The following is a 24,381-nucleotide window of genomic DNA, read 5'->3' as shown; positions in this document are numbered from 1 at the left end:
ATAATCTAATTATTTAATAATATATTATAATTAAAGGCCTTTATATTTATAGTATTTCTATTAAGAGTCTAGAATATTTTTAATAACTTATTTTTTAAAATTATTAACTTTAATAGGCAGTAATAAAGGTTATCTTTATTTAAGTATAGAGTCTTTAATAATAGGGTAAAATAGGCTAATATTAAATATAGGATAAATATATATTAAGGCAGGTAAGTTAAGCTAGTAAATATATAGGCTAATAACCTTAATAATATAAAATAAGCTAAGATTCTTTTAATTAAGTTTCTTCTAGAGATACTAAATATAGATATTTTAAATATTTAATTAAATAAACTATTCTATATAATAATAATAAGCTAAGGTTTAATAATAATTAGTCTATTCTTTATAATAGGCTTAAGCAGTATAAATCTAGATATAGATATAATTTATAATATCTTATATCTTTTTAGTAAAGGCTTTAATATCTTTAATAATAGGCTAGTTTATAGGCTAAATAGGCTTAAATCCTATATATAAATAGAACCTATAATTAATAAAAAAGAGTAATATTTTAATAGTTTTAAAATAGTAAGAGTTTAATATAAACTTAGCTAAAGATAGCTAGTTAATCTAATTATTTTATAAATAGCTAATATAAGCGCGCAGGTATTATTTTAAAATAATATTTATCTTTTTAATTTAATTATTAGTCTTAAAATAATAGGTAGTAAATAGTAAGTTTATAATATTTAAATATTAAATTAAGTATTTCTAGAAAGCAGTAATAAACTAAAAGCCTTAATTAAATATTATAGTTTTTAATAGCCTATAAAGCTTCTATATATAATAGATATATAATTATATTACTTTTTTAATATTATAAATAGCCTAATAAAAAATAAAGTATCTTATTTTTATAAGTTAGTCTATAGTAATTAATATAATATTATAATTTTAATAAGATATAAATCTAATAATAAAATCTATTAAGATATTTTATTAAAAGTATTTAAGGATAAGAAGCTAGTATAAAACTTCTTAGTAGCTTTTATTTAAGAGTATAATATAGCAGTAAATATAATAATTCTAGGTTTAATAATTTATATATTAATATATATTTAGCTAGTAATATTCTTATAAAATTAAATTATAAAGCTTATATTTTTTAAGATATCTAGATATATACTTATTATAATATTCTTATAATAAGTAGGCTCTTAACTTATTATAATTAAAAATATATAAATAGTCTTTATAATATAAATATCTTTCTCTTTATTAATAATTAGCTAATATAATCTTAAGGTAATAATTAGCTTTATAATCTAAGGCTTATAGAATAAATTATATTAAGTTATTAAATAAATAAGCTATATCTAGCAGATTTTTAATATTAAATAAATATTCTAATTTATTAAGTATAATAGAAAAACTTAATTAATTTTATTTAATAGATAGAGCTATTTTTTTAATAAACTAAATAATCTCTTTAATAGATTAAATTATCTCTTTAATAAATTAAATAATCTTAATAGACTAATTAGGCAGTAAAATAAACTAGATAAATTCTCTAGACTAAATAGATTAATATCTTAAAGTAAATTAAGCAGGTATTTCTATAGATTTAGCAAAATTTCTAATCTTTTAAGCTATTAAATTAATAAAGTAAATATATCTTATTATTTAATTTTTAATAATAGCTTTTAGTTTTAAAGATCTTTAAATCTATAAATTAAAGTTCTTTTTCTTTAAGACTATTTAGCTTTAATATTATAGCTATTTATCCCTTTCCTTAAAAAGATCTTCTAATCTCTTAATTAGAGTATTAGGCTTTATTTCTTATTTTTTAAGTTAATATATAATTTAAAAGTTAAACTAAGATAAAAACTTAGATTAATAAGCCTATTATTAATTTAGCAGCTTAATTAATATAAAATATTTTAGATTATAATAATCTATAATAACTTTATTTAGTAATAGTATATCTTTAAGCTTAAGGTATTATTCTTTAAAGCAGTAAATAATTACTAATAGTTCTTTATTATAAATCTTATAATTATACTCTATAGTAAAGAGCTTCTTTAAGAAAAATATAATAGAATATAAGATTCCTTTATTATTATACTAAGATATAACTCTAGCTAATATATAATTAGATAAATTAATTTTAACTATAACCTTATAGATCTAGTTAAATAGCTTTAAAATTAAAGTTTAAATAAATACTTCTTTTAGGGCTTTAAAACTAGACTAATAGGCAGATATTTAATTAAAGAGAACTTCCTTCTAGGTTAAGCTTATAAGCAGTATAATTATCCTAAAAAAGTTATAAATAAACTAATAATAAAAATTACTAAACCTAATAAAGGCTTATATATTAATTATATAAATTAGGGTCTTTTATTTAATAATTATTTTTACCTTATTTAAGTTTATTTTAATATAGTCTTAGCTAATAATAATATCTAAAAATTTAGTCTTAGAGATAATAAACTTATATTTCTAAATCTTTATATATAGGCCTATTTTATATAGCTTCTATAGAATAATATAAATATATTAGATATATTTAGAATAAGTTATACTATATACTAAGATATTATTAAGGTATATAATATAAAAGATATTAAGGTAATCTTATAGAATATTATTAATAAACTTTTAAAATATTACTAATACTCTTATTAAGCTAAATAATATTATTAATAATTTAAATAGGCTAAATTAAGTATAAAAAATAGTTAGATATTCTTATTCTTTCTTAATATAAAGATTATTAAATACAGAAATAATATTAATCTTTATAAAGTACTTTATTCCTTTTAGATTATTTAGGGTCTTCTTAATTAAAGGTAGAGAATATTAGTCTTTAATAATTATTATATTTAGGGCTTAATAATTTATATAGATCTATATTCCTTTACTAAATTTCTTAATAAATAGAATTAGAGATATAGTAAGCAATAAGCTTAAATAAATAAATCTCTTTTTTAGATTTTTTTTAATCTATTCCTTTAAGACTTTTAATTTATTTTAAGATATAATATATAGGGGTTTAAAAAAAAGCAACTTCTCTTTTAATAGCTTAATATTATAATTATAAAAATAATATAATAATAGATACTTAGCCTCTTTAAAAAAAAAGATATTAATATAATCTTTAAACTCCTTAAATAATAGGCGGATAGGGTCTTTTTTCTAGACTTATTTAATCTTTAGAATAGCATCTAAATCCTCTAAAATAATTATAAATATTTAGATATTTCTTTAAATATAAGCAGAATAAGCAGCTAAAAAAATAAAGACTATATTTCTCTCTTCTAATCTTCTAGATCTTAGGGGTAAGTATTAAAATAAAGCCTTTAAAAGAATATTATATAAAATAAATATTATAATTAGCTTTAAGAATATATTATAATTCTTTTAATAATAATTATTATTAAAAGTAATATTATAAGTAATAAATTATAAGTATAAATTATAGCGCTTTAATTAAGGGAGTTTTAAGATAATAAGATAATATACTAATTAAATAATATAGAACTTAGTATTTTTTTTAAAATAATTCTTAATTCTTATATTTATCTAGATATAATATATAATCTTCCTATTCTCTAATTCTCTTTTATTAAATATATATAAAATAATTAGACTCTTTAGGGGGATAAGCTCTAACTTTTAATCTTTAGCCTATCTTTAATCTATAAATCTTTATCCTTTAGCTCTAGTATTAAGCAGGGCATAAATTAATAAATAAATCTTCTTCTTCTTCTTTTTTAATATTATAAATAATATTATTAATTTTAATTATTATAAGTATTTTTTAAGGTTAATTCTATAAATAATAGTAGCGGAGATTTAAATAATATATAATTCTTAAGCTTAGCTATAATTTACTCTAAGCTTACTTCTTTTATTAAAAACTAGCTAAAAGATAGACTATATAAGTCTAGAAATTAGATTGCCTAAAGAGTTTAAGAATAAAATTTATATATAGCTATAGCTTAAATCTTCTAGTAATTATCTAGATATAAGTAATCTTTAATATAATATTTTAAAAAGCTATATTAAAAGTAAGTACTAGTTTTATAATATAATAGATTATACTCTCTCTTATTTAGGTATTTAAAAATATTTAAATCTATTAGATTATATAACTATGCTAGAGCTAATTTACTTTTTTATATAAGGCTTCTTTAAGACTAGCTATTATATCTTATAGCTAAGGCAAGATTTAAAATAAATAAAAAGAATTAAATATATTAAGCGGGTTTTAAAATAGTAGTATAAGTCTTTATAATAAGGGGCTAGTTTATAGTATACTAATAGCAGCAGTTTTTAAGATCTTATAAGAATTTAATAAATTAATAATATTTATAACTTAGAGGCTAGCTATATAATAATATTTCTTAAAGTTTTTAGCTAATAGCTTATTCTAGTAAGATAAATAATATTCTTTTAAATATTTCTTTTTTTAGTACTAAGTACTAGAACTTAGTAAAAAAAATTCTAAATTTTTTATTAATTTAATAGAGGTTAAATAGTTTATTATATATATTATTTATATAATTAAGATTATTAAATATATGTTTTAAAATATTTAGAATCTCTTAATAATTATTAAAAATATAGGTCCTATCTCTAATATATAGTAATATTTAAATATAGGGCACATTCTTTAAGTAATTAATTATATAAATTATATAGCTTTAAAAGGTTAGGAATTAATCTTAATTAATTATTATCTTCTCTTAGATTTAGGCTATAAAGTGCTAAAGGTCCTTTTAATTGCCTTTAAACTTATTAAGATTAAAGAGTCTCTTTAAAAATCTAAGAATAGAAGAAAGTATAATAATAGGCATTTTAAATATTCCTATTAAAATAATTATAGGCCTCTTAATATTAGGCTTAGATTTAAGTATAAATAGAGATATATTTATAGTAGGTATAATTATATAATAGGCCTAATCTCTTTTAAAAATAGCTTAAATATACTACTATTCTTTTTCTTAAAGCTAAATCTTCTAATATTATTAAATAGCCTTAAATTTAATAACTTCTTATTTAAGTCTCTATTAAATAATAGTAAATTTTTACTAAAGCTTTTAAAAGTATATTTTAATTTAATAATTTATCTTATTTATAATAGTCTTAGCTTTACTAATATATTTATATATTAAGTAATAATAATTATATTATTCTAGCTTATAGTTAGTAATAATATATTTAATAAACTTTTCTAAAATTATTAGCAGGAATAAAAAAATTAGGGTAAATATTATTAATAGTATTAACTCTTAAATAGAAGCTATATAATATTAAAATATAGGCTTAAAAAGTAAGTTAAAATAAATAAAATAAGATAATTAATATTAGGACTAGCTATAAAATCTTTATTTAGTTAATTTAAACTAAAATAAGCTATTATAAATAAGCTTAGTAAATAAGATATAGCTTAAAAAGCTTAAATTTAAATTAAGCTATATATTAAAGATATCTTTATGAGGTTATATAATACCTTATATAAGTATTAGCTGGTAAATCTCTATCTTCTATACTAGTACTATAATAGGTATAAATATAATCTATAATATCTTATATTTTTCTAGTAAAGGTTTTAGTATCTCTAATAATAGGCTAGTTTATAAGCTAAACAGACTTAAATCCTATATATAGATAGAACCTATAATTAGTAAAAAAAGGCAATATTTTAATAGTCTTAGAATAATAAGAGTTTAATATAAACTTAGTTAAAGATAGCTAATTAACTTAATTATTTTATAAATAGTTAATATAAGCGCATAGATATTATTCTAAGATAGTATTTATCCTCTTAATCTAACTATTAGTCTTAGGGTAATAAATAATAAATAATAGATTTATAATATCTAGGCATTAAATTAGGTATTTCTAGAAAGTAATAATAAATTAGAGATTTTAATTAAATATTATAATCTTTAATAACCTATAAAGCTTCTATATATAATAGATATATAATTATACTACTCCTTTAATATTATAAATAGCCTAGTAAAGAATAAAATGCCTTATCTTTATAAATTAGTCTATAGTAATTAATATAGTATTATAATTTTAATAAGATATAAGTCTAGTAATAAAATCTATTAAAATATCTTACTAAAAGTATTTAGAGATAAGGAGCTAATATAAGATTCTTTAATAGCTTTTATTTAAAAGTATAATATAATAATAAATATAGTAATTCTAGGTCTAATAATTTATATATTAATATATATTTAGCTAATAATATTCTTATAAGATTAGATTATAAAGCTTATATTTTTTAAAGTATCTAAATATATACTTATTATAGTATTCTTATAATAAATAGGCTTTTAGCTTATTATAATTAGGAATATATAAATAGTTTCTATAATATAAATATCTTTCTTTTTATTAGTAGTTAATTAATATAATCTTAAAATAATAATTAGCCTTATAATCTAAGGCTTATAGGATAAATTATATTAAGTTATTAAATAAATAAGCTATATTTAACAGGTCTTTAATATTAGATAAATACTTTAATTTATTAGGTATAGCGAGAGAATTTAATTAATTTTATTTAATAGGCTAAGCTATTTCTTTAATAGGCTAAATAATCTCTTTAATAGACTAAATTATCTCTTTAATAAGTTAAATAATCTTAATAGGCTAGTTAAATAGCGGGATAGATTAAATAAGTTCTCTAAACTAAATAGATTAACTTCTTAGAGTAGATTAAGCAGATATTCCTATAGATTTAATAAGATTTCTAGCCTCTTAAGCTATTAGATTAATAAAGTAAATATATCTTATTATTTAACTTTTAATAATAGCTTCTAGTTTTAAAGATCTCTAGATCTATAAATTAAAATTCTCCTTTTTTAAGACTATTTAGCTCTAATACTATAGCTATTTATTCCCCTTTTTAAAAAGATTTTCTAACCTCCTAGTTAAAATATTAGGCTTTATTTTTTATTTTCTAGATTAATATATAATTTAGAAGTTAAACTAAGATAAGAACTTAGATTAATAAGCCTATTACTAGTTTAATAGCTTAATTAATATAAAATATTCTAAATTATAATAGTCTATAATAATTTTAATTAGTAATAGTATATCTTTAAGCTTAAGGCATTACTCCTTAAAGTAATAGATAATTATTAATAGTTCTTTATTATAAATTTTATAATTATACTCTATAATAAAGAGCTTCTTTAAAAAAAATATAATAAGATATAAGATTCTTTTATTATTATACTAAGATATAACTCTAACTAATATATAGTTAAATAAGTTAATTTTAATTATAACCTTATAAGTCTAGTTAAATAGCTTTAAGATTAAGGCTTAAATAAATGCTTTTTTTAAAGCTTTAAAACTAGACTAATAGGCGAGTATTTAATTAAAGAGAACTTTCTTTTAGGTTAAGCTTATAAGTAATATAATTATCTTAAAAAAATTATAAATAAACTAATAGTAAAAGTTACTAAACTTAATAAAGGCTTATATATTAATTATATAGATTAAGGTCTTCTATTTAGCAATTATTTTTACCTTATTTAAATCTATTTTAATATAGTCTTAGCTAATAATAATATTTAAAAATTTAGTCTTAAAAATAATAAACTTATATTTCTAAATCTTTATATATAGGCCTATTTTATATAGCTTCTATAGAATAATATAGATATATTAAATATATTTAAAATAGGTTATATTATATACTAGAATATTATTAAGATATATAATATAAAAGATATTAAGATAATTTTATAGAGTATTATTAATAAACCTTTAAAATATTATTAATACTTCTATTAAGCTAAATAATATTATTAATAATTTAAATAGGCTAAGTTAAGTATAAAAGGCAGTTAGATATTCTTATTCTTTCTTAATATAAAGGTTATTAAATATAGAAATAATATTAATCTTTATAAAGTACTTTATTCCTTTTAAATTATTTAGAGTCTTCTTAATTAAAAGTAAGGGATATTAGTTTTTAATAATTATTATATTTAAGGCTTAGTAATCTATATAGATCTATATTCCTCTACTAGGCTTTTTAATAAATAGAATTAAAGATATAATAGATAATAAGCTTAGGTAAATAAATCTCTTTCTTAGATTTTTTTTAATTTATTCTTTTAAGACCTTTAATTTATTTTAAGATATAATATATAAGAATTTAAAAGGAAGTAACTTCTTCTCTAATAGCTTAATATTATAATTATAAAAATAATATAATAGCAAATACTTAGCCTTCTTAAGAAAAAAGATATTAATATAATTCTTAAATTTTTTAAGCAATAAGTAGGTAAAATCTTCTTTCTAGACTTATTTAATCTTTAAAGCAGTATCTAGATCCTTTAAGATAATTATAAATATTTAAATATTTTTTTAGATATAGATAGAATAGGCGGCTAAAGAAATAAAAGCTATATTTCTCTTTTCTAATCTTCTAGGTCTTAGAGGCAGATATTAAGATAAAGCTTTTAGAGAAATATTATATAGAGTAAGTATTATAGTTAGCTTTAAAGATATATTATAATTTTTTTAATAATAATTATTATTAAAAGTAATATTATAAATAATAAATTATAAATATAGGTTATAATACTTTAATTAAGGGAGTTTTAAAATAATAGAATAGTGTGCTAATTAGATAATATAGAACTTAGTATCTTTTTTAAAGTAATCTTTAATTCTTATATCTATTTAGATATAATATATAATCTTCTTATTCTCTAGTTCTCTTCTATTAAATATATATAGAATAATTAGGCTTTTTAAGGGAATAAGCTTTAACTTCTAATCTTTAGCCTATTCTTAGTTTATAAATCTTTATCCTTTAGCTCTAATATTAAGCAGGGCATAAATTAGCAGGCAGATCTTTTTCTTTTTTTTTCTAATATTATAAGCAGTATTATTAATTTTAATTATTATAAGTATTTTTTTAAGATTAATTTTATAAATAATAGTAGCGGAGATTTAAATAATATATAGTTCTTAAGCTTAGCTATAATTTATTCTAGATTTATTTCTTTTGCTAAAAATTAGCTAAGAAATAAACTATATAAATCTAAGAACTAGATTATTTAAGGAGTTTAAAGATAGGGTTTATATATAGCTATAGTTTAAATCTTCTAGCAGTTATTTAAGTATAGGTAATCTCTAATATAATATTTTAGAGAGCTATATTAAAAGTATATACTAGTTTTATAATATAATAGACTATATTCTCTCTTGCTTAAGTATTTAGAAGTATTTAAATCTATTAAATTATATAGCTATATTAGGGTTAGTTTATTTTTTTATATAGGGCTTTTCTAAGGCTAGCTATTATATTTTATAATTAGAATAAAACTTAGAATAAATAAAAGAGACTAAGTATATTAAATAGATTTTAAAATAATAATATAGGTTTTTATAGTAAAGGGCTAGTTTATAATATATTAATAGCAGTAGTTCTTAAGGTCTTATAGAAACTTAATAAATTAATAATATTTATAACTTAGGGGCTAGCTATATAATAATATTTCTTAAAATTTTTAGCTAATAGCTTATTTTAGTAGGATAAATAATATTCTTTTAAATATTTCTTTTTTTAGTATTAAGTACTAGAACTTAGTAAAAAAAATTCTAAATTTTTTATTAATTTAATAGAGGTTAAATAGTTTATTATATATATTATTTATATAATTAAGATTATTAAATATATGTTTTAGAATATCTAGAATCTCTTAATAATTACTAAGAATATAGGTTCTATCTCTAATATATAGTAATATTTAAATATAAGGTATATCCTTTAAGTAATTAATTATATAGGCTATATAGCTTTAAAGGATTAAGAATTAATCTTAATTAATTATTATCTTCCCCTAGATTTAGATTATAAAGTGCTAAAGATCCTTTTAATTACCTTTAAACTTATTAAGATTAAAAAGTTTCTTTAAAAATCTAAGGGCGAAAGAAGGTATAATAATAGATATTTTAAATATTCTTATTAAAGCAGCTATAAGCCTCTTAATATTAGGCTTAGATTTAAATATAAATAAAGGTATATTTATAATAGGTATAATTATATAATAGGCCTAATTCTTCTTAAAGATAGCTTAAATATATTACTATTTTTTTTCCTAGAGTTAAGTCTTTTAATATTATTAAATAGCCTTAAGTTTAGTAATTTTTTATTTAAGTCTTTATTAAATAATAGCAAATTCTTACTAAAGCTTTTAAAAGTATATTTTAGCCTAATAATTTATCTTATTTATAGTAGTCTTAGCTTTATTAATATATTTATATATTAAGCAATAATAATTATATTATTCTAGCTTATAGTTAATAATAATATATTTAATAAACTCTCCTAGAATTATTAGCAGGAATAGAGGAATTAAGGCAGATATTATTAATAATATTAACTTCTAGGTAAGAGCTATATAATATTAAAATATAGGCTTAAGAAGTAGGTTAGAATAAATAGAATAAAATAGTTAATACTAGGACTAGCTATAAGATCTTTATTTAGCTAATTTAAACTAGAATAGGCTATTATAAGCAGGCTTAATAAATAAGATATAGCTTAAAGAGCTTAAATTTAAATTAAGCTATATGCTAAAGATATTTTTGCAAGATTATATAACTTCTTATATAATTCTCTATGCTAGCACTATAATACTTATTAGCTAAAAGGAAATATTAAGTTAATATAGTTACGCAGAATAACTATCTATAAAAATATTAAAACTCTCTAGACCTATTAACTTTTAAGCTCTCTTATTAGCTAAATATATATACTAAGCTAATATAATTATATATACTAATTATAGGTGCAAATATTAAAATTCTAAAGCTAAAGTAAATACTAAGATATTTTACTATAAAATTATAGGTATTATATAGATCTTAAGGCTATTTGCTTTAAAGTATAGAATAAAGGGATTTTTTTAATTATATAATTACTTAATTTATTTACAGGATTTAAGTTTAGGGCCTCTAGGGGCCCTAAATCTAAATTATTTTATATTTAATATCTTTAAATTCTCTACTTAAAACTAAGTATAAAACTCTTATATACTAATTTAAATTTAAAATAAGATAATAGCTTTAAGTCTATATTAACTGGCTAGCTATAAAATCTGTAAGTAAGTCTAGGATATATATAGTATAGCTTAAGGGCTTATCTAAGTAAATAATATAAAACTTTAGTATTAAGTCCCTTAAGCTAATTAAGTCTTCTTAGGTCTCTTAGGCTAATTAGATTCTCTTAAATATAGAAAATATTAGTATAGAGCAATTAGAAGTATAAAACTACTTAAGGCCTATAAAGATTTAAGTCCTCTTATTAGCTTAAAATAAATACTAAGCTAGTATAATTATACAGAATAACTATCTATTATTACGGTGCTAGCATAGGAGATAGAGATCTACCGGCTGATGCTTATATAAGGTATTATATAATCTCATAAAGATATCTTCAGCATATAGCTTAATCTAAATTTAAGCTCTTTAAGCTATATCTTATTTATTAAGCCTACTTATAATAGCCTGTTCTAATCTAAATTAGTTAGATAAAGATCCTATAGCTAGTCCTAATATTAACTTTCTTATTCTACTTATTTTAACCCGCTTTTTAAGCCTATATTTTAATACTATATAGCTCTAACCCAGGAGTTAATATTATTAATAATACTTACCCTAATTCTCCTATTCCTGCTAATAACTCTAGAAGAGTTTATTAAATATATTACTACTAGCTATAGGCTAGAATAATATAATTACTATTACCTAATATATAAATATATTAGTAAAGCTAAGACTGCTATAAATAAGATAAATTATTAGGCTAAAATATATTTTTAAAAGCTTTAGTAAGAATTTACTATTATTTAATAAAGACTTAAATAAGAAGTTATTAAATTTAAGGCCGTTTAATAATATTAAAAGACCTAGCTTTAGAAAAAAGAATAATAGTATATTTAGGCTATCTTTAAGAGAGATTAGGCCTATTATATAGTTATACCTACTATAAATATACCTCTATTTATATCTAAATCTAAGCCTAATATTAAGAGGCCTACAGTTACTCTAGTAAGAATATTTAAAATACTTACTATTATATCTTCTTTTACCCCTAAACTTTTAGAAAAATTCCCTAATTTTAATAAATTTAAAGGTAACTAAAAGGACTTTTAGCGCTTTATAGCCTAAATCTAGGGGAAGATAATAATTAATTAAGATTAATTCTTAACCTCCTAGAGCTATATAGCCTATATAACTAATTGCTTAAAGAATGCGCCTTATATCTAAATATTACTATATATTAGAGATAGGACCTATATTCTTAGCAATTATTAAGAGATTTTAAATATTTTAGAGCATATATTTAATAATCCTAATTATATAAATAATATATATAATAAATTATTTAACCTCTATTAAATTAATAAAGAATTTAAAATCTTCTTTATTAAGTTTTAGCGCCTAATACTAGAAGGAGAAATATCTAAAGAAATACTATTTACCTTACTTAAATAAACTATTAGTTAAGAACTTTAAAGAATATTATTATATAGCTAGCCCCTAAGTTATAAATATTACTAATTTATTAAATTCCTGTAAGATCTTAAGAACTACCGCTGCTAATATATTATAAACTAGCCTCTTATTATAAAGACTTATATTACTATTTTAAAACCCGCTTAATATATCTAGTCTCTTTTATTTACTCTAAGTCCCGCCCTAGCTATAAAATATAATAATTAGCCTTAAAAAAGCCCTATATAAAAAAGTAAACTAGCCCTAATATAATTATATAATTTAATAGATTTAAATATTTTTAAACGCCTAAATAGAAGAGAGTATAGCCTATTATATTATAAAACTAGCGCCTGCTTCTAATATAGCTCCCTAGAATATTATATTAGAAATTACCTATACTTAAATAATTATTAGAAGATTTAGACTATAGCTATATATAAACCCCGCCCTTAAATTCTTTAGGCAATCTAATTCTTAAACTTATATAATTTATCTCTTAGCTAATCTTTAATAAAAGGAGTAAGCTTAGAATAAGTTATAGCTAGGCTTAAGAACTATATATTATTTAAATTTCTACCGCTATTATTTATAGAATTAACCTTAAGAAATATCTATAATAATTAAAATTAATAATATTACTTATAATACTAGAAAAAAAGAAGAAAAAGATTTGCCTATTAATTTATGCCCTACTTAATACTAGAATTAAAGAATAAGAATTTATAAACTAAAGATAGGCTAAAAACTAGAAGTTAGAGCTTATCCCCTTAAAGAGCCTAATTACCCTATATATATTTAATAGAAAAGAACTAGAGGATAAGAAGATTATATACTATATCTAGATAAATATAAGAATTAAAGATTATTTTAAAAAAGATACTAAGTTCTATATTATTTAACTAGTACACTATCTTATTATCTTAAGACTTCCCTAATTAAAGCGCTATAACCTATACTTATAATTTACTGCTTATAATATTGCTTTTAATAATAATTATTATTAAAAGAATTATAATATACCCCTAAAGCTAATTAAAATACTTACCCTATATAATATTTCTCTAAAGACTTTACCCTAATACTTACCCTTAAAACCTAAAGAACTAAAAAAGAGAAATATAGCCTTTATTTTTTTAGCTGCCTATTCTATTTATACCTAAAAAAATGCCTAAATATTTATAATTACCTTAAAGGACTTAGATACTGCTTTAAAAATTAAATAAATCTAAAAAAAAGATTCTACCTACCTATTATTTAAAAAGTTTAAGAATTATATTAATATCTTTTTTCCTAAGAAGGCTAAGCGCCTATTATTATATTATTCTTATAATTATAATATTAAGCTGCTAGAAAAGAAGTTACTTCTCTTTAAACCTCTATATACTATATCTTAAAATAAATTAAAAATCCTAAAGGAATAGATTAAAAAAAACCTAAGAAAGGAATTTATCTGCCTAAGCTTATTACCTGCTATATCCCTAATTTTATTTATTAAAAAGCCTAATAGAGAAATATAGATCTATATAAATTACTAAGCCCTAAATATAATAACTATTAAAGATTAATACCCCCTGCCTTTAATTAAAGAGACCCTAAATAATCTAAAAGGAATAAAGTACTTTATAAAGATTAATATTATTCTATATTTAATAATCTTTATATTAAAAAGAGATAAAAATACCTAACTACTTTTCGCACTTAATTTAGCCTATTTAAATTACTAATAATACTATTTAATTTAATAGAAGTATTAGCAATATTCTAATAGTTTATTAATAATACTCTGCAAGATTACCTTAATATCTTTTATACTATATATCTTAACAATATCTTAATATATAGTATAACTTATTTTAAATATATTTAATATATCTATACTATCTTATAAAAGCTATATAAAGCAGGCCTATATATAAAAATCTAAAAATGTAAGTTTATTATCTCTAAGACTAAGTTCTTAAATATTATTATTAGCTAAAACTATATTAAAATAGACTTAGATAAGGTAAAAACAATTATTAAATAGAAGACCCTAACCTATATAATTAATATATAAGCCTTTATTAGGTTTAGTAACTTTTATTATTAGTTTATTTATAACTTTTTTAAGATAATTATACTACTTATAAGCTTAACTTAGAAGGGAGTTCCCTTTAATTAAATACCCGCCTATTAGTCTAGTTTTAAAACCTTAAAAGAAGCATTTATTTAAGCCCTAATCTTAAAGCTATTTAATTAGACCTATAAGGTTATAATTAAAACTAATTTATCTAACTATATATTAGCTAAAGTTATATCCTAGTATAATAATAAAGGAATCTTATATCCTATTATATTTTTCTTAAAGAAGCTCTTTACTATAGAGTATAATTATAAGATTTATAATAAAGAACTATTAGTAATTATTTACTACTTTAAGGAATAGCGCCTTAAGCTTAAAAATATACTATTATTAATTAAAATTATTATAGACTATTATAATCTAGAATACTTTATATTAATTAAGCTATTAAACTAGTAATAGGCCTATTAATCTAAATTTTTATCTTAGTTTAATTTCTAAATTATATATTAACTTAGAAAGTAAAGAATAAAGCCTAATGCCCTAACTAGGAGGTTAGAGAATCTCCTTAAGGAGAGAGATAAATAGCTATAATATTAGAGCTAGATAGTCTTAAAGAAGGAAAATCTTAATCTATAGATTTAGAGATCTCTAAAATTAGAAGCTATTACTAAAAGTTAAATAATAAAATATATTTATTTTATTAATCTAATAGCTTAAGAAGTTAGAAATTCTATTAAACTTATAGAAATACTTACTTAATCTGCTCTAAGATATTAATCTATTTAGCTTAGAGAATTTATTTAGTTTACTCTACCGCCTAACTAGTCTATTAAAATTATTTAATCTGCTAAAGAAATAATTTAGTCCACTAAAAAAATTATTTAGCCTATTAAAGAAATAGCCTAGCCTATTAAATAAAATTAGTTAAATTCCCTTACTATGCCTAATAAACTAAAATACTTATCTAATATTAAAAATCTGCTAAATATAGCTTATCTATCTAATAATTTAATATAGTCTATTTTATAAGCCTTAGATTATAAAGCTAATTATTACCCTAAAATTATATTAGCTAACTGCTAGTAAAGAGGAAGATACCTATATTATAAAAACTATCTATATATTCTTAATTATAATAAGCTAAAAACCTATTTATTATAAGAATATTATAATAAGTATATACCTAAATACCTTAAAAAATATAAGCTTTATAACTTAATCTTATAAAAGTACTATTAGCTAAATATATACTAATATATAAATTGCTAGACCCAGAATTATTATATCTGCTATTATATTATATTCTTAAATAAAGGCTATTAAAGAGTCTTATACTAGCTTTTTATCCTTAAATACTTTTAATAAGATATCTTAATAAATTTTATTACTAGACTTATATTATGCTAAAATTATAATACTATATTAATTATTATAAATTAACTTATAAAGATAAGATATTTTATTCTTTATTAGACTATTTATAATATTAAAGGAGTAGTATAATTATATATTTATTATATATAAAAGCTTTATAGGCTATTAAAGACTATAATATTTAATTAAGGCCCCTAATTTATTACTACTTTCTAAAAATACCTAACTTAATATTTAGATATTATAAACCTATTATTTACTATTTATTACTTTAAGACTAATAATTAGATTAAAAGAATAAATACTATCCTAAAATAATACCTGTATATTTATATTAGCTATCTATAAGATAATTAGGTTAACTAATTATCTTTAGCTAAATTTATATTAAACTCCTACTATTCTAAAACTATTAAAATATTATTCTTTTTTACTAACTATAGGTTCTATCTATATATAAGATTTAAGCCTATTTAATCTATAAACTAGCCTATTATTAGAGATATTAAAGCCTTTATTAAAAAGATATAAGATATTATAGATTATATCTATACTTAGATCTATATTGCCTAAGCCTATTATAAAGAGTAGATTAATTATTGCTAAATCTTAGCCTATTACTATTATATAAGATAGTCTATTTAATTAAATACCTAGAATATTTATATTTAACGCCTTTAGAAAAAACTTAATTAAAAGAATCTTAGCCTATTCTATATTACTAAGATTATTAGCCTATATATTTATTAGCTTAATCTGCCTGTCTTAATATATATTTATCCTATATTTAATATTAGCCTATTCTGTCTTATTACTAAAAACCCTATATTTAAATAAAGATAATCTTTATTACTGCCTATTAAAATTAATAGCCTTAAAAAATAAATTATTAAAGATATTCTAAACTCCTAATAAAAATATTATAGATAAAAAGGCCCTTAACTATAATATATTATTAAGTAATTAGGCTATAATAATTTAATTAAAGAGCCTATATACTATCTACAATATATTTAAAAAATTATTATAAACTTCTATAATTACTATTTAAATAAGTTAAAGCTAAGGGATAATCTTAATAAAGCTTAACTTTAAAGAGAGAAATATTATTATAATACCAATATAAGAGATAGAGATCTATTAGCTAATACTTATATAAAGTATTATATAATCTTATAAAGATATCTTCAGTATATAGCTTAATCTAAATTTAAACTTTTTAAGCTATATCTTATTTACTAAGCCTGCCTATAATAGCTTATTTTAGTCTAAATTAGCTAGATAGAGATCTTATAGCTAGTCCTAGTATTAACTTCCTTATTCTACTTATTCTAACCTACTTCTTAAGCTTATACCTTAATATCTATAAGAATATTAAAAGTTTTTAGACCTATTAACTTTTAGGTCCTTTTATTAGCTTAAGGTAAATACTAAGTTAATATAATTGCGCAGAATAACTATCTATAAAAATATTAAAACTTTTTAGACCCGCTAACTTTTAGGCCCTCTTATTAGCTAAATATATATGCTAAGCTAATATAGTTATATATACTAACTATAAATATAAATATTAAAATTCTAAAGCTTAAGGTAAATGCTAAGATATTTTACTATAAAATTATAGATATAGGTATTATATAGGTCTTAAGGCTAATTGCTTTAAAGTATAGAATAAAGGGATTCTTTTAATTATATAACTACTTAATTTACTTATAGGATTTAAGTTTAGGGCCCTTAGGGGCCTTAAACCTGAATTGTTTTATATCTAATATTTTTAAATTCTCTACTTAAAACTATGTATAAAGCTCTTATATACTAATTTAAATCTTAAATTAAAGATAAGTAATAGCTTTAGGTCTGTATTAACTGGCTGGCTGTAAAATCTGTAAGCAAGTCCGGGACACGCGTAGCGTGGCCTAAGAGCTTGTAGGTAGTTATTAATTATCATTATTGCTCAGTATAGGACAACAATAAATGTTATTCGATTAGATAGTCAAATTACAGTTGATTAGTTTAGTTTATGCTGCTATTATAACAGTTAGCCGAATCAATGTTAACTGACAAGCAATTACACGGTGAACACGGATAAATACCCTATCTGATGCTGTTAGTAAAAAGTAACTAACCATGTCTGGTAGGACTAAACCCTTGGTCTCTTATTTGATTGGCCACTATATACTTGTTTGTTAACTTACAGCCGGATAATGGGAATCATTATTCAAGTCACGGCTTGAGTTCGAGAAACATCGGATAATACGCATGCTTCACTACGGTAGTGTTCAGCTGAAACTTCTCTGCATTTCAACCGCAGCAATGTCAGTGCCGCCTCGGAATAAAAACGATAATATTCCGCGAATAAGAAATCCGATGCATTTTCCACGTTGCCAACGCCGCTTCTACCACCATGCTTGAATACTTCAAGCGAGAGGCGTCCAATCACAAGGAACTGATTCTTACACCGATCGTTCTTCCACCAATACTCAAAATGAAGCGTATCCTTGCGCTACAAGCTCCTATAGCAGAGACACATCGTCTCCGTTGGGATGTGGCGCAGCTGGCGTCGTCAACACATATCTCGCCCGAAGAGCCGTTGGGGCACGTAGCCTCATTATATTCTCGTGTTTTCAATTATGATAATATAAATGAGTAAAGTTGTTGCCTGTCAGTTATTGTAGAGTACTTTGAATACTTCTGACGTGGCTCTGTGGCGAGCATGCATGCACTGCGCCACGGTCAAATCTGTACTTCCAGTCATGTGATTCGTCGGAGGATGGCGTTGTAATTAAGACCTGGAAGATATTTCAATGTTAATGTAAATAAGTTGTTCTGAGTGGATGGCAATGCTAGTTCTTGTAATTCTTCAGTCTACTGACGTATGTCTGTACAGTGCTAATCATCACAGCTTCTAACTATCATAGAGCATCTGATCATAGATCGGAGGGTACCTACCTACACAGGTCCCTAGTATCTCACTCGTTTATGTGCCGCATAGAGGCAAATTTCTGCTATCATAAATGTCAATATTTGAATGGAAAAGTTTGTACGTATATAGACGGCGCAAGGTTCCATATGAATTTCAGTGAGGAATCAGCAGCCTCCAGTGATACACCAAGTTGCACACCCTGATTTCCGAAAGGGGCCATAGAAAGCTGAATGGCGGACTAACCAATCTATAATATTGAAGTCAGGCGGTGATCTAAATTCGAAGCTGGCTATTTTCTGGTTGTCTTCTCATGCGCTTCTAATGGGCCCTGGGTCTTGTGTCTCATCTGAGACTGCGGCCGGTCTGCCACTCCCACAATGTGTCTCATCCACGTTCAATGGAGATACTCGCAGCAAGCTTCCTCGAAGACATGAAACCTGAATGCTCAAGAGCTCCCAGTATCTTGTGTCCAAGTGGGTATCGTTATGCATATTGATTTCTACATCTATGAGCAGGAAAAAAGAAGAAGATGATGATGTTGAGATAATATTCAGTTTATCTGCAATGTCCCCTTTATCTAATTGTTCTGGCTCAGCTGGAACAAGACATTATTTTTGTTGTCATTCGCCCCTCCGATGCAAGTACTGTTGAATGGACTATCACCGCATGTCGCCCTAGCAGCTGCAACACAATGCTCCCAACGGCCTTTGGTGATTATAATTGTTGTTCCAGCCGTTTCTGCCTGGAGGTCGAATCGAGCATCACCGGATTCGCCGCTGGTAGCGGTAGGTTCGCCTTGACATTGTTCGATCGAGCCGGCGATGCCACCACAGATCCCGAGAAGCGCGACATTGATATTGTGGCTATCTAATGTTCTGATAGGAGTTCAGCCGCTACACCACCAAATTAGATATGGACATAACTTACACGCCTGGGTCTGTGCAAACGGTGTCGGTGACGGCATTAGGGTCGACTTCTGTGCTCGCTGGTGCTGGGGCTGGGAGGGCTGATGCGAATCCCACGAACAAAGCAGCAAGAATACCGAATTTATGCATATTTATTTTGTATATTATGCTGATGCAATGCAGATTTTTTGTTGTCGGCAGAATGGAAAGGTAAAATGAAGGAATGCCAGGCACCAGGCCTTCTGTATTAACTCGAGCAAGAAAGAAAAGAGAAAATATTTGAGCGAAAGCTGATGTTCAATGCATCACTGGGAGCATCATCTCGTTATTTAATAGAAACCGCTTCATATGCGATATGTTTCCATAACAAGAAACCACTAGCCTAATTCAGAAATACAAAACGGCCGAGTACTGCCAAGAATAGAAAGTGACACAGCTGAAGGGGATGAAACTAAATAGTGAAACCTCGTTTGGCGTTTAGTATGGTTAAAGCAGATCTCGGACTGTTGTTCCATCTCTCTTTTGGTGAATAGCTTTCGTCTTCAGTGGCTTACCAGCTCTTATTTGGACTGTTACTGTAACCATCTATGTGTCGACTCAAATCTCCGTTAGGACTGCAAGCAACAAAGGATGGTTTGAAGCGCTATAACTGGACTTCGATAGAGGCATACAGAAACACGTATTGATGGGGATTTCAATAGTCTGCCTAAACAAGTGGTCCGGTGTAAAACATCGAGGCTTGGTGTTTATGCGCGTACGGCCGCAAGAATGGACACAAGAAAGCCTCGACAAAAGTGCCATTCATCGACCTCAATACATAAGATGGAGCATATTTAAGTTAAAGGCAAGGTTGTTAGATAACTGTTTTCTGGCTGTCTTAATGACGCTCATCAGATCCACATACGGCTTTGAGGCTTCTGAGTGATTTCTTTGCTACGAGAAATTCCGGAGGAGCTTCTCTCCCATTTCCTCAGCAAGCCTGTTCCTCGTACGGAGGACCATCCTTCATTCAGAATTCTTTTTAAGTATATCTAGTTATCGTTATTCTGATACGCACCGACCTCAAACTCGAGGACAGGAACGTGAACTCGACAAGTTTCTGTTACGTACAGCTCCTCATAGAAATGTTCTGAGCTAAAATGTCAGAATTTAGTACGATATTCACTGAACCATACAAGACGTCTATTATACTCCGGGTACTTCCGAACTATGATCAGGTTAGACATTCTCGGTCTGTCCTTTGGGAATAGATCATTCGGAGCTATGTATAATGAGAACCGCACATTGATGACGGCTTCATTTATCATGCAGGTGCAAGGTAAGAATTAGCTTCGAGCTAGTCTTCACTAAGTATGCAAGCTCAGTCCAGGTCGCTCGTTGCATGCAGCGTTGACATGCGTACACGAAGTCGATTTACAGATCAGAATTTCCAGGTGACATTATGTTAACCACATATTATTGACGGCCATTTAAACGAAAGTGACACTCTATAAGTCATACAAGAAAACAGGTTGAAATTCTATAAAGGGGACAAGTTCTCTTCCGGTGAATATTTGAAGTTATATCTCCTAGGATTCGTCTTTTGCATTCTACTCAGTCTTCAGTATGCTGATTAGAATACTGGTCCGAAAACGGAGGAGACCCTTGATATGACCCATGTGCCCTTCTAACTAGGCAATAGGCCTTAGGTTTTTACGCCTACAACATGTTCGCGTTCTGTATGTTCCACATTGGTTAAACGGGGCTATTACTATGTCTGTCAAGGGGATACAAAATTAAAAAGAAGCTAAATTTTTATGGGGCTGTGACATGACGTTTCGTCTTCTAGATGAGGAAGAGACTAAGAATTCCATTCCATAGAACTGATGTGGCCGATCAGATAAGATATACTCTATTAAGGAAGATGCAGCGAAAGATCCCGCTGCAGAGGACAACTCCACTTGCTTGCCGTGTTTTCGGTGAGTTAATGCCCCAGTGATCTACAGCACATGGCTTTCGACTGTCAGAAAATTTGAGTTCGAATCCATTACCGGAGTATACTGAACCGTGCGTAATTGCGGGATGTGGACTTACGTCGTTTTATTGTTCCTGTCTTTGACTTGACCATCTGCTTCCACTGTTAAAACTATCAACCAATGGCATTCTTTCATGTCCTTGGGTCTTTCGAAAAAGTCTCGTATGTGGATAGTCCAAATTCCTTTTTCGTATACGACAATGCGAGAAACTTTAGCCCACCATCAAAGTTCCCTTAGAGATGGCGAAAGTTAAACTGCACTGACATGTAGAGAGGTAACACTTCAGTACTAGTACCGTTCCATCAAAACATACTGAAAATCAACAGGAGATCAACTTGAGCGGTATATAAATATGACACTTATCAGGACTTGTAATGCTATCTTGAATTATTCTTCCATGTCCTAGGATTGATTATTCAAACACCACACTGCAATAAATATGAAGACTCTAATCCATTGCTTCTTTCTGCTATCTGTGGCTGCGGCCCAATCTTATTCGCCTCTTGAACAGGTCAATGTTCAGTCAAGCCTCCTTTCTGATCCCAAAGCGGCCGCCGGACGAACATTCGATTACATTATTGCTGGAGGGGGGTTGACTGGGCTAACTGTTGCGGCCACACTGAGCAAGAACCCAGAAATCAATGTTCTTGTTATTGAAAAGGGCTTCTATGAGTCTAACGAAGGAGCTATTATTGAGAACCTCAATGACTACGGTACCATATTTGGCAGCAGCGTCGACCAGGCTTACGAAACTGTGCCTCTGGGAATCAACAATCGTTCTCAGAACATCAGGGCTGGCAATGGTCTTGGAGGTTCGACTTTGATCAACGGTGGTTCATGGACCAGTCCGGACAAGGTTCAAATCGATTCTTGGGAGAAAGTTCTCGGGAATAAGGGCTGGAATTGGGCAAATCTGTTCCAGTACATCAAGAAAGCTGAAGTATCGCGGCCTCCGAATGAAGCTCAGATTGCGGCTGGGCATTACTACGAACCTGCTTGTCATGGAACGAATGGTACTGTTCATACCGGGGTCCGTGACAATGGAGAGCAATACTCTCCGATCATCAGGGCTCTTATGAATACTAGTACAGAGCGAGGGGTTCCCATCCGGAAAGATTTACACTGTGGTCATCCTCGGGGAGTCTCCATGCTCCCTAACACTCTGCACGAGGACCAGACTCGGTCAGACGCTGCGCGAGAGTGGCTCCTCCCCAATTATAAGCGCCCTAATCTGAAGATTCTGACCGGTCAATATGTCGGAAGAGTTCTGATGAATGAAACATCATCAGGCCCAAAGGCAGTCGGGGTGAACTTCGGGACGAACAAGCATGTCAATTTCAATGTGTATGCGAGACATGAGGTTCTGCTAGCAGCTGGGTCTCTCGTCTCTCCCTTGATTCTGGAACAGTCCGGCATCGGTCTGAAAGATGTCCTCGACGCCGCTGGTGTTGAGCAAGTGGTGGATCTTCCTGTTGGACTCAACATGCAGGATCAAACCACCACTACGGTCACATCTCGGGCTACTGCAGCTGGGTACGGCCAGGGTCAAGCCATCTACTATGCCTCTTTTAACGAGACATTTGGTGACTACGCCCCTCAGGCTATTGAACTACTCAATACCAAGCTCGAAGAATGGGCAGAAGAGACGGTGAATCGGGGCGGGTTCCACAACCATACTGCCCTCAAGATTCAATACGAGAACTACCGCCAATGGCTACTCCAGGAGGACGTTGCCTATACAGAACTATTCCTTGACACGGAGGGCAAAATAAGCTTCAGCGTGTGGGATCTTATTCCCTTCACTCGCGGAAGCATACACATTCTCTCCAACGATCCTTACCTCCGCCAGTTCTCGAACGATCCAAAGTACCTCCTCAACGAGCTTGATGTACTGGGCCAAGCCGCCGCGTCCAAACTTGCGCGCGAGGTTTCCAGCAGTGGAGAGATGCAGACATATTTTGCAGGGGAGACTGTCCCTGGATATGCTTTGGCATACAACGCGACACTAAATCAGTGGGCGGAATACGTCAAACAAAATTTCCGCGCGAACTGGCACGCCGTGGGTACATGTTCGATGATGGCGCAAGAACTTGGTGGCGTGGTCGATTCTGCCGCTCGTGTTTATGGTGTCCAGGGTCTTCGTGTAATTGATGGTTCCATTCCTCCAACCCAGGTATCCTCCCATGTCATGACTGTCTTCTACGCTATGGCTTTGAAGATCAGCGATCATATTCTGGCGGATTATAACTCCCATTAAGGTCTTGTTCTGTGTTTGGCTTTTTTTGTCTTTCTTTTCCCTGGCTATTCAGATTAGGCAACTTTCCTCCGGTCGAACAATCATAAATACTGATAGCTGGAGGTTTTCTCCGTACTTGGTGTCCTGTCGAGGGTTAGAGTAGTTTGACTAGGCATCATAAGTAGTTTGTATCTTATGCACCTATCTCTCAAAAACGGCACTCACCGGAAGAATCCGGGCACCGTTGGGAGTTTCTTGTTCGTATATTTTCATACCTTTCCCCACTAAGTTAACTTGGAGATCGCAATATACTTACATTACCGCCG

The 24,381-nt window shown here is 26.1% G+C and overlaps 2 protein-coding genes across 2 annotated transcripts; one reads left to right on the top strand and one right to left on the bottom strand.

Annotated features, from left to right (window-relative positions):
• Nucleotides 1-19,476: 19,476 nt before the first annotated feature.
• On the bottom strand, nt 19,477-19,954 carry C8Q69DRAFT_507607 (hypothetical protein; the record flags this gene model as incomplete). Its single annotated transcript, XM_028632902.1, has 2 exons — nt 19,477-19,774; nt 19,827-19,954. 2 exons carry the CDS (start codon nt 19,952-19,954, stop codon nt 19,477-19,479), a joined length of 426 nt encoding a protein of 141 aa, XP_028484887.1.
• Nucleotides 19,955-22,258: 2,304 nt separating this feature from the next.
• On the top strand, nt 22,259-24,208 carry C8Q69DRAFT_492106 (putative glucose-methanol-choline oxidoreductase; the record flags this gene model as incomplete). Its single annotated transcript, XM_028632159.1, has 1 exon — nt 22,259-24,208. One exon carries the CDS (start codon nt 22,259-22,261, stop codon nt 24,074-24,076), a length of 1,818 nt encoding a protein of 605 aa, XP_028484886.1. The 3' UTR covers nt 24,077-24,208.
• Between the last annotated feature and the right edge of the window lie 173 nt (nt 24,209-24,381).

Source organism: Paecilomyces variotii (assembly GCF_004022145.1).
Source record: "Paecilomyces variotii strain CBS 101075 chromosome Unknown C8Q69scaffold_6, whole genome shotgun sequence".
Lineage (NCBI taxonomy): Eukaryota > Fungi > Ascomycota > Eurotiomycetes > Eurotiales > Thermoascaceae > Paecilomyces > Paecilomyces variotii.
This window is presented reverse-complemented; position numbering and strand designations above follow the sequence as displayed.